We start from the raw sequence: 12667 nt of genomic DNA on the forward strand, positions 1-12667 counted from the left end.
CCCTTTCAATTTTCATGTCTGTTTAGGAAAACAAGGCATGATGCTTTTCATTTCCAAAAGAACAACGTTGCTCTAATTTTTCATCACATTTCCGTAAAAATGGATGAAAAGCCCACGCATCTCAAACCACGTAGCGTTCCAACCTGAACGCGGGGATCTTAAATAGGGATGTAACTTGCCCCTCCTGATTAGTACTAGTTGATGGTAGAGACAGCCCTGAACGGGCAGGTACAAATATCTAACTTATCATTAAAATAGACTCCTGATTCGTTTTAGACTGAAGTGAGCAATGTGAATGGCAGAATGGGTGTAGACTAGCTTACCCTGTTCGGTTTAGAAATAAGACCAGTAGCTCCTGCTTCTCCGATGATTCCAGATTAAAAGACCTCGTGTCGCTCTCATGCGCACCTATTTAAACCCTCGCTTGGCCTCTCGTCACCTCTTGCCAAAGGCCAGTGTTCTTACCATTTCCTGTGAAAGGCTTACCCATCACATTTCTGAGCAGGAGCTGACAAGGTCTGCCAGGGTCAATATTTCTTAATCGAACGGGGTAAAAAAAGGTAAAGTGTTCCCCTGTGCATAGCAGCACGCCATGAAGGCGTATAGGGGGTGTGGGGGTAACGCCCCACACTTTCTTGATCCGGTCGTGAGTGGGGGTGATGTGATCAGCATCACGCCCCTGACTGCCTTTACCCCCCAGGGTTTCCCCCACGTACCCATGTTATTCGACGCTGGGTGGGCGCCGGGGCCGCTTCCACCGTTAGAAAAGTTCCCGGATTTGAACCGGCCGGGGATCGAACCCGGGACCTTTAGCATGGTAGTCAGACGCGTTACCGACTGAGCCACCGCGGCCACCAATCGAACGGGATATGGTACGGTATGCCCAAGATGCAGGTTTCAGTCATGGTTAAGTCTACATATTTTACTTCCATTTCTACATTATACATCCCTATTTTAAGGATGAAAACTGAAAACTAAAATAGAATTGTTGCATAATTATACTATGCTGTACTCTAGAGTTGTAGCATTTAGAAAAGAAGGATATACACACCATGAAGAGAATATGATGTAACATCAAACCAATGGAATAGCATAGACAGAAGTCTCCCCAGCATATCAACATTAGTGTCACTGTTTGGGGCACACAACCCAACAAGGAGCCATACGCCACACTGGCCCAAGAGTTGGCGTTCTTCTAAAGAAATATTATCAGTCGTTTCAAGAACATTCAGCAAGCCACTCTTTGCATGAATGTCAGCATCTTTATTATAGTCCACTGTACACGGTTGAGATTCCTTCAAGAGACTGAAAAAAAAAATCATGTTAGTTGGCACATTAATACATACTAATGGTTAATTTAACAAGACTATAACTGCTGTTATTTATAACTCAATAAATAATATTATAATATACAGGGTGTTTCGTAAGTTCGTTTACAACGCTTGGGAGGTGATTGTACAAGTGAAAATAAGGTGGAAAGTTCATGTAACGAAATTCCGGAAACTGCTTTGTTGCAGAGTTATTGACGTTTGAAAACGTGGGAAAATGATATTCCGAAGTGAATAATGGCAAAACGGGTGGAGAGAAGTTGTCGGTGTTGGGCGGTCCACTAAGAAATTGGGTACGCTCTTGTCAAAAATCATGCGGCAATGTTGCGCAATGTCGGTGCAAGGGATTCCCCAAAGGACACGAACGAAAATGTTGACGGTAGTGGGGTGGGTGTGCGTTCTGCGTGAGCTGATATCGACGAAAATTGGCATGTGTTGAATGGCACCTAAAAAGAAAATTTCCCGAGCGAAAGGCACCATGACGTGAAAACAAAAAAAATGAACTGTCATAGGTTGCATACCCTGAAGGGCAGATGGGTGTCCGTGTGATCTGACGTTAAGTACCACATTTCCCGCTAGGGGCGCCAACAGTGTAGGTTTCCTCATGAAGGAGCGCTCATGTTTGTGCCATTCGTGCTTCAGGTGCTGTGCCAGCAGCAGGTTGTTAAACATTCACGGTTGAATGGAAATACGTGAGGTTCTTGGACAGTAGTGTTGGGCAAACATTTGACCTAGCAGTGTTACGTGTTAATTCTTAGCCACAGCCCATCGTGTTCTGTGAAGTGTACTAGTGTTAACGGCCATAAACACTTGTAGCCCAGTGTAAGGGATAGCTGCATACACGTCCCAAGAGCTGGCGGACATGCATCTGATTTATGGGGAGGCTGGAGGTAATAGCCGTGCTGCAAGGTGTCTTTATAGGGCATGTTTTCCAAATAGGGTGTTACCATCGCACACCTTATTTCAAACTGTAGACACTCGACTTCGGGAAACAGGATCAGTGTTGCCACCTCGTCGAGAAGTGTGCAAACACGACGGTTTGTGGAAGATGTGCTAACTGCAGTGACGGATCAACCAGGTACCAGTACGTCCACGAATGAAACACCTCCCATGTGAATGTGTGGCGAGTCCTGGCAGAAGAGGGGATGCGCCCGTACAAATTGAAGAAAGAGCAAGACCTTTTACCTCGGGACTTTGGCCCACGTGAGGACTTTTGCCAATGGTTTGTTCATCAAATTGAAACTATCCCCAATTTTCAGAATACGGTACTATGGACTGATGAGGCTATCTTCACGAAAACTGGTGTGTTCAATAGTAAAAACAGTCACGTGTGGGAACATGAAAATCCACATGCACTGCTAATGGCACATCAGCAGCACAGATTTGCAGTGAATGTGTGGAGCGAGATACTGCATGACCATTTGATTGGACTGTACATTCTCCCTGTTCGCCTATGTGGACCCACTTATCAAGCATTTCTCAGTGAGGTTTTGCCTGAACTACCACAGGAAGTGCCTTTGGCACTGAGACAAAGACTGTGGTTTCAACATGATGGTGCACCCCCACATTTCGATTGGAATGTGTGCCATTTCCTCAATATCGTATTCCACAACCAGTGCATTGGCAGGGGAGGGCCTGTGCCATGGCCACCTCGATCGCCTGATATTACGCCCCTGGATTTCTTCCTCTGGGGAGAGATGAAACGCCTTGATTACGAAACACCTGTCGTGTCAGCCGAGGACCCAGTTGCCCGTATCAATGTAGCTGCAGCATCGATAGCAGAAACGCCGGGGTTGTTGGGTCGCACTAGACAATCCTTGATTCGCCGTTGTCGCCTCTGCTTGGAAGTACATGGTAGACACTTTGAACACCGTCTGTGATGAGGTTCCCTTCACATCTCTATTAAGCATACTGTGTGCCCTTCAGGGTATGACAGTTCATTTTTTTCGTTTTTACGTCATGGTGCCCTTCGCTCAGGAAATTTTCTTTGTTTTTGGTGCCATTCAACACATGCCAATTTTTGTCGATATCAGCTCATGCAGAACGCACACCCACCCCACTACCGTCAACATCTTCATTCGCGTCCTTTGGGGAATCCCTTGCACCAACATTGCACAACATTGCCGCGTGATTTTTGACAAGAGCGTACCCAATTTCTTAGTGGACCGCCCAACACCGACGACTTCTCTCCACCCATTTTGCCATTATTCAATTCAGAAAATCATTTTCCCACATTTTCAAACGTCAATAACTCGGCAACAAAGCCGTTTCCGGAATTTCGTTACATGAAATTTCCACCTTATTTTCACTCTTACGATCACCTTCCAAACGTTGTAAACAAACTTACGAAACACCCTGTACAATGGGAATGACTGGTGAAGTTCTTGTCAATATGTTGGTAAGAATGGTTCTCCATAAGCATCCAGTCCTATTCAGATTTTATCTAGTACCCTTTATCTGTTTTAACATTATAGTCCGAGAGATCTAGTCTTCAACTGAAATATTTTGTTCCATTGGCAGTACAGTACTACTGATCAATTACACTAACAGTTACTCTACCATGGCCTTGGTGTGGATAGTGCAAAGGATCAGTAGTACTACACAATTCTATCATTGATTTGATCCCCACCATTGTCAAATGAACACAATAGTTCACTTGAAGATGAGAGATCCCTTGGACTTCAGCTACCTAGAAATCCTTGAAGGAAAAATTTTTATTCTCCGCACCTCTTTCATATCGAGTGTGTCAGGTTTGTTTTGTCTTTGAACACGCTTGCTGGCAGACTTATGGCGCTTCGCCTACGATCCTATTGGGGGAAAATATTACCCCCACTGGATCTAACGCACAAGTGCTAATCTCTAAATGTACAGACATTTTGGGGAAAACCAAGGTTTTCAAACTTTGGGCCAAATTGCCCGTGTTTTGGAAGGTGAAGTAGAGGAAGAGGAAGCTTTGGAAAACTTCAGTGTTAGTGACATTTCTTACTTCAAATATGCAAGAATTGTTTCTTGTGACGTGGAGCGATCTTTCTTACAATATAACATTTTTTTTTTTAGAGATAATCGTCACAGATTTACAATGGAGAATTTGGAAAAAACGAAGGTTATCCACTGTAACTCTTCCAAAAACCAGCTCACTAAGAGGTAAGCATTTAGAAACTGATTTCAGGTGTTTAAAATGCATGTAATATTTTGTTTTTGTTACCAAATGTTTTTTTTTATTTTTGTCATATATTTTCCTGTTTTTATCACATATTTTCAACATTTATGACACATAAAAAATAAATACTTCTGAATATTTTAGCATATAAAGTTCTGTTCACTAATAATCACAACCTCTTACCTCACAATAGCTTCGACAATATAGGACTGCATTTCTGCATTCATTTCCTGTAGTGATGGCAGGCTCTGATGAACAATATGGTCTCCTCCTCGCCTATTGTTGTGCCTGATGTTATGGCACTGCTGACAGTATCGGATGGGGTGGTTGCCATTATAGCTTGCACACTCAATGGAGAAACAAATGGACACAGCTGTCTTGTCAGTAGCTCTGCAATTCTGCATAGAATATATGAATAGATGAAGATGGAAAGCAAACAAAAGAAAGTAGTCATAAAATAGGACAAGCAGGTGTATCTACTTGGAAAATGGTTATTGATTTCTGTGTAAGATTATTTCTTTTAGTAAAAGAAATCTAATATCCGGCATTTTTAAGTTCATAATCTTCCACTACACAAGATACAACACAATACGGCCGAACTGATGTTGATAGTTTTTCTTGTATGTACGCATTGCTTGCGTTGTAGAATTATTTTCCTGTAGTTTACGGTTATTACAAGCATAAGAAAACGGTTTTTCGTTGTGACGTTTCAGGAGATGTGCTTGATGTTATGTAGTTTACGGTTATTAATATATATATATATATATATATATATATATATATATATATATATATATATATATATATATATATAATATCAATATTGATGTTGATATATCAGTATCGACACATATCAAGTTGAAGTAAGTCTTGAAGCTTTCCTGGTGATGAATGATGAATAAATTCTCTGGACTATCAACCAGATCAATTCTGGAAAAGTTTCCGAGCTTTCAAGAGCTAACATCACTCTCATCTGCATGCAGGCACGTATCCAGGAATTCCTTTCAGGAAGGGGGGGGGGGGCTGAACACCACCTTTTAAAGGGGTGGTGAACCTCACAATTGTATGTTTAAGGCCAATGGTGGTGATTGGGTTCCAAAAAAGGTTGGGGGGGGTGCAAGGAAGCTGTTTTTACGAAGCTGTTACACACGCATGGGATGGACAATCCACTTGAGGCACAACAACGTGAGATTCGAACTGTGGGCTGCGAAATGGATGCAGACAGTTCTCGAATATTTCTCTCCGATTTGAGCCTGAACACACTAATGTATCTTCTCCTTCCATTTTTGCAATTTTTACAAAAGCAGAAACCCACCAAATTGTTCATATTCAGCCCTTAGCATTCACAAGTGTTCAAAATTCTGTCACAGCAGTCTTGTCATGTATCAGCACGAAACAAAGGAAGTCTTCTTGAATACAGCTGGATCGTGAAACAATAAATGCACAGTGAAAACCCTTCCATTCCCAACACATCTAATGTTTCATCTACCAATATGATCAAATGCTTACTCATTAATCTCCAGGGCCTTCCCGATGGCGCACTGATAGCGTCTTCACCTTGTAATCAAGGGGTCCTGGGTTCGATACCCGGTGGAGACACATAGTTGTTCGGGTCCCACTTTAAACTTCAGGTCCAGTTCCGATTAGCCATACTGTGCATAAAGTGGATTTAAGATACCAAATCAACCAATCATTTATCTCCAGTAACATGCCAAGGGAGGGTTGGTGGGATCATAACCCCATTTGACCAAGTGTTGCTTAAAAAAAATGTCAAAGACAGGAAAAGATGGGGAAATGACCCCTCTCCCTTCCAAAAATCATGCGCATGCCACTCTTTATCTTGGACACATTTTTGCCATACACAGGACATGTACGTACTATGTGTACATTTTAGCAAAAAGTCAGTCGAAGTTAAGGGTGGCTCGGTGGCTCAGTTGGTAAAGCAATGGCACAGTATGCCAAAGCCCTAATTCGGGTCCTGGTAGAACCTGCAATTTCCTCAAAAATGTCTACATATGCAACATCTTCTTGCTTTCTCTTCTCGACATTCATAACATTTTCGGTTCTCCCTTCATGGTAGTTAAGTGTTTGAGTGTATGTGGAACCCAGCAGGTTTAAACAAAAGTATTTCTTTATGCCACGAAATTCTCGGAGAGCATACACGGAATTTGGTTCAGGCACAACTAAATCATCACTCAAAACTTTTTCAGTTGATCTGTGCAGCTTATTTCTTTTTTAATAAACCGCTCTAATACTGCTGAAATATTCACTTTAGAGAGACCTTCGATCTCTTCGGCCCTAGACCCGAACTAGCACTACACTGAAGCTCCAGAAGTTCCACTGTCGTCAATGTCTTCAGCTTTAGGCCCGAACTGGAACTAGTTATAGACTTTATTACATTACAGTATTTAGTCCTTTTCATTTTCGAATCACTAGATCTTATAAAGCTACCAATGGACACTGACTGACTGATCGCTAATCAACTGTATGAACTGTCACATTTACCCCTGAAGTCTCATTAACCGATTCGTTGTACAGATCAACCATGAAATTGAATCCGCTAGAACATTCTGCAGAAAAAAAGATTCGTTAATATTGCCAGTAGTTTGACTACTTCTCTTATTCAAGAACATTTCCTCTCGCGCTTTCCAGAGATTAAATAATTGGTGCTACCTTTGTTGTGCAGCTTCCAAATGCTGACAAGATCTTACGTAGTGCTCAAGTTTACTGCGACAACCCCGAAAGCGAAGGAAAGTTTACGTGCAATATTATCAACAACAGAGTTATAGAACATTCTCTGTCTTGCCTTGATAATTATTTCTCTCCTTAAATTATCGTCACATTATTCAAGAAGACAAGTATTTAATTTTATGTAGTGTAAAGTGAAAAATTTCCTGGAGGGGTCGAGCCCCCTGATCCCCACATTGGATACACGCTATTACAATAACAGGGTTTTAGAACATTCTCCGTCTTGCCTCAATAATTATTTATCTCCATAAAGTATCATCATATTATTCAAGAAGCCAAAAACATAATTTTATCTAGTGTAAATTGAAAAATTTCCTGCACGGTGGGGGATCGAGCCCCCTGTACTCCACCTTGGATAAATAACAGGGTTACAGAACATTTTCCGTCTTGCCTCAATAATTATTTCAATCCTTAAATTAGCATCTCATTATTTTTTTTTCACCACCAGAAGAAATCAAAAACCTCATTTTATTTAGTGTAAACCAAAAACTTTCGGGGGTAGCCTTGACGACCCCTAAACCCCCCTTTGGATACGTGCCTGTCTCCATGTGACTCTCCCCGGTGTAGATGGCGGACCAATGGGGTGCCGTGTCTGCTGTGTCCCCGCTGCCTGCTAGCCAGGCCGGATCCAGTTTGAGCCTGATGTTGCGATTCAGATTCTACTTTCCCCCATGGATGGCTATTGCTTCTTTGACAATTCGGTCCCAATAGTTTGATGATTTAGCAATAATTTCAGTGTTGCTAAATTCTATTTTATGGCCCTCATTGATCGAATGTTTGGCTAGTCAGGACTCAAAATACCTGGAGTTTACCGGATTGCTTGCAAATGGGCAGGACAATTGAACAATGCTACAGAGAACACCAGAGTTACATCAAGAATTTCCATCTAGAGAAGCCAAGACTAGCCTAACATTTGATCAACGAAGGCTATAAAATAGATTTTAGCAACACTGAAATTATTGCCAAATCATCAATCTATTGGACAGAATTATCAAAGATGCAATAGCCATCCATGGGGAAAAGGAGAATCTGAATCGCGACAAAGGGCTCAAACTGGATCTGGCCTGGCTAGCGTTAGTCAGTCGGCAGCAGGGATGCAGGAGACATGGCTCCCGATTGGTCCGCCATCTACAACAGGAAGAGTCACATGCAGATATATATATAAACCGGGTTGACGCTCATCACTGCACTTCTACCCTGAAGATTAGTGTGACGTTAGCTCTCAAAAGTTCAAAAACTTTTCCACAATTGACCTGGTCGATAGCCCGAGAGAATTTATTCAACATATCAAGTTATCAATATTTCATAATATCAGTGTAATGAACATGCTTTTTTGGCTTCATTGACTGATTTTTTTATATTACTCGCACATAGGATATTTTTGCCATCACACAATAAGCCCCTTAACTAAAACAAAATTGAGGAGAGGGCTAAGAAAAAATAGAATATGTCTGTTAAAAACTTCCTCACTAATTTAAAAAAATACAATTTCTTAAACTATACTGTATCCGAGGATAAAACCTCCATATCCTTTAAAAGCTGATGCATAAAGGTGCACTCGGTACATATAAGGACAAACACAACTCCATAGAGGATTATACTGGCTGTGGGTCCAGATGCCAGTCTCTCGTTGGCCTGCAGCCACTGGTGGACTGGTGTGGTAGCACTGTTGACTTGTAATCAAGGGGTTTGAGATTTGATCCCTGGTGGAGGTACATTACATAGTGGGTTGGATCCCACCTTAAACTGCAGGCACAGTCCAGATTAGCCTGTCTGAACATACAGTAGACTCAAAACAAACTATGACCACTCTTTGTCAACATGCCTTTTCAAAGTACACTTCAGTTCAAAAAACGTTGTACACTCGTTTGAGTTGAAGTCCAGCTTTGTGGCCTGAAGTACAGCCGAAGTAAGTGTTTGGAAAGCAGCAGTGGTGCTTACTATCAATCAATTTAACCATATGCAGGGAATTTTGTGTCTCTCAGACCCAAAGAAAAGGGCTAACAGAAAGATTGCAGCGTAAATAATAATTAACTGGAATTTCCACGTCTGTGGCCACGGTGGCTCAGTCGGTAACGCGTCTGACTACCATGCTCAAGGTCCCGGCCGGTTCAAACCCGGGAACTTCTCTAACGTGTGAAGTGGCCCCGGCACCCACCCAGCATCGAATGACATGGGTACCTGGGGGAAACCCTGGGGGGTAAAGGCGGTCAGGGGTGTGATGCTGATCACATCACCCCAATCATGACCGGATCAAGAAAGTGTGGGGCGTTACCCCCACACCCCCTATACGCCTTCATGGCGTGGTGCTAAGCACAGGGGAGCACTTTACCTTTTTTTTTACAATCAAAGTAATGTAAATGTGAAATATTGACTACAATTTGGACCAAGCTTTCTTCTTTCTCATCTGAAAATTACTCTTAGGGTGCGAGCATTCGAGTAGGTCACTTGTAAATATCTATCTATTTATAAAACGAGGAGAGTGACACGTGAATGATGGAAGATCTTAAAATACATCTGCTGATGTTCCTAAACTTATTCATTTCATTTCAGTGGTTTTCTTCTTCAGAATATTAACGGTGTGTTTTATCACACAACAATTTTCAATTTTAGCACTTGTAAATATTGAGGCTTAGCAGCAACTAAAAAATCTCAATTTTAAGTAGTCTTGAGTAACAGTCACATTCTCTGAACAAGTAATAGCTTCAATACATATTTTCTTATTGGCACGCACACAATAACAAAGTTTCAGGCTGCAATTGGTGTGACGAGAATAAAATACATTATGTAGCACCCATTTGGTAAGAAAAAAATATTTTGGAGAGACAGGGATTCGAACTTAGGATTTCAGCTTACAAAGCTGGCCTTTAACAGACATGGCCACAAGCCACGGTGAGGAAACCAAGCTATTTGAGTAATTTATCCTTAAGATTGCATCTTTTCCTGTCCAGCTCCAAACTTTTAATGTCGCTTCTCGCTAATTACATTAATTTGAAACCAATACGCTTCATCAGATAGGGTTCATATGCTGTATACATTGCTGACAAAATACAAGTGAAGCTTGTGCATGAAAATTAATGAAGAAGTTGGGAAGTTGTGTTTTTGTGGAGGGTTAGTGTTTCCAACCCTAAATGATTACCGTTCTCTAGTTCCCGTCAATATAGCAGATTCTGATATGTGACGATGAATCTCATTAACCAACGGCACATAAATTATATTATTTTAAACTATTTATTTCAAAATGAAGAGTCATTATTCTGGAATCTACGGAGACATTCATTCATTCAGTAAGAATTTTACGAGAGTCACAATTCTATTTTTGTGCTCCATTACGAAACGTGTAAAAAAAGTAAAGCCCGACAATTTTTATTTTACAAAAATTCCATTTACTGTTAAAGTTAAATGAGAGGACAAACATTGACTTATTTTTAATAGCCTGGATGACTGATGTTGGGGGGGTACCTCCTCTCATGTGCCCCCCTGGCTGTGACAAACTCTTCTTCCTTTAGCATTTCTATTATTTTTCCCATCGCATATTCAGTACCAACTTTGCGATTCTGTTTGCCAAAGTGTATGGGGAAAGAGTTTATTTATTCTTCAAGCCTTCTCCTGGACTAGGATAACACTATTTTTGAAAGATTTTTTTTTTTTTGCATCATTTTCAGGAATTGCAACAGCACTATTTCTGTCTTGCTTATTCTGATTGCATTTTTTCCTTTTCGTTATTTAGTGTTGCTTTTCTTCCATTTTCGGCTACTCGCAAGGATAAAGAGAGACTCAAAAAGAACACCCATGCTCAGGCCAAATTCAAACCCGGGGCCCTCGCATTCTAACGAATTGTATTAACTACTTCCTCACGAATGTCAAAAATGTGTTTTAAAATAAATTTCAGGAATATTTCATTTACATTACTTTCATTGTAGACGTGGAAATTCCAGTTAATTAATATTTACACTGCAATCTTTCCGTTAGCCCTTTTCTTTGAGTCTGAGAGACACAAAATTCCCTGCATATGGTTAAATTGATTGATAGTAAGCAACACTGCTGCTTTCCGAACACTTACTTCGGCTGTACTTCCGGCCACGAAGCTGGACTTCAACTCAACGAGTGTGCCACTTTTTGTGAACAGAAGTGTACATATAATCTGCCAGGTAGGCTAAATACTAACAGACTATCTCAGAGCCCTAATATAAGTTCATGGCAAAGTGGATTTTACAATAAAATGAAACCTATTTTAACATTCTGATCACCTCAAATGAATCTATTAATATTTCTATTGAAAACTCTGGTAGGTTGATACTTTGAATGGCACAGATTAAGCTATATTCTATCAGCTGATAGAGGCATATAAGAATATTGGTTTATTGGTAAAATTTATTGATAAAGTGATGTAATAATATGCCTATATCAGCCAATGCTGATCCCTAAAATATACCCTCACCTTATTTTCGCATAAAACTGTAGGCTGCTGCAGTTGATGTAAAATATCACAAAATGTTTGATTTGGATGTTCCCGGTGAATCTCGTTGGCACACTCAATGCAGAGGTAGAGTGGGGGAGAGCTGTCACTGGCGAACGTGATGGATATGCAATGGTCATAGCACACCTTAGCAGCCTCAACATTCCCAGCATTGGCACAATGTTCCCTTTGGCACACAAAAGGGGCCCAGTTTCCTAGAAGAGTAAAGGTAAAAAAGGTAAAGTGTTCCCCTGTGCATAGCACCATGCCATGAAGGCGTATAGGGGGTGTGGGGGTAACGCCCCACACTTTCTCGATCCGGTCGTGAGAGTAAAGTTTAGAAGAGTAAACTGACTAAATACATTTCCTAACAGAATAAATCTTATAAATACCAACAGTTATCCCATTTTTATAATTAAAAGGTACTTTTATTAAACTTAAGAAACAGAAATATATCACAAGAATTTTGCACATACAGAGAAATGTTAAGGTATGTTTTTGAGTAGCCTGTGGCTAATAAACTTATAATGTGGACAATGGACATATATTCTATCATGTAACATTATTATGACCAAGAAGGTTAAACATATTGTCACAAATCAGGATTATTCCTGTATAAATATTTAATGTGACTAAAATTTGTAAAATATATATACACTGTGCTTGGCACTTGGCTGTAACTCGGACTAGGTTGTTTTCTATTGTGTGCACACGTGCAGTGAATGCTTTTTCATAGACCAGAGAGGAAAGTGCCTATTCTGGTGCATAAAGTTTGTGGTAAAGTGTTTCTTGTCACTTCTGCACAATTCCCAGTCATGTCTCACTTTTCACTTTAGTGTGAAATCTCCCTAAAACATCTGAACAATGCAGTCGTCTCAGAAAGAAGCTTAGTTGTCTAGGAAAAGAATGTGAAACTACACGTGCTGCAATATTTGCAGCTTGATGATTTTATCTGATGACCAGGATGACAAG

At 40.7% G+C, this 12667-nt stretch overlaps 1 protein-coding gene across 10 annotated transcripts in view; it reads right to left on the reverse strand.

Annotated features, from left to right (window-relative positions):
- The window catches only part of unc79 (UNC-79 domain-containing protein), a 149744-nt gene that overhangs the window by 112052 nt on the left and 25025 nt on the right, over positions 1-12667 (reverse strand). For all 10 annotated transcript variants that reach the window (XR_014443471.1, XM_083137393.1, XM_083137400.1 and 7 more), the window contains exons 8-10: positions 11678-11910; positions 4672-4886; positions 1052-1305 (exon numbers count right to left, since the gene is read on the reverse strand). Coding sequence is in view for 9 of the 10 variants with exons in the window: in XM_083137393.1 (XP_082993519.1) it covers positions 1052-1305; positions 4672-4886; positions 11678-11910 (702 nt within the window). In the remaining variant the exon portion in view is untranslated. The remainder of the gene's footprint in view (positions 1-1051; positions 1306-4671; positions 4887-11677; positions 11911-12667) is intronic.

Source organism: Lepisma saccharinum, chromosome 1, assembly GCF_977018435.1.
Source record: "Lepisma saccharinum chromosome 1, izLepSacc3.1, whole genome shotgun sequence".
Taxonomy (NCBI): domain Eukaryota; kingdom Metazoa; phylum Arthropoda; class Insecta; order Zygentoma; family Lepismatidae; genus Lepisma; species Lepisma saccharinum.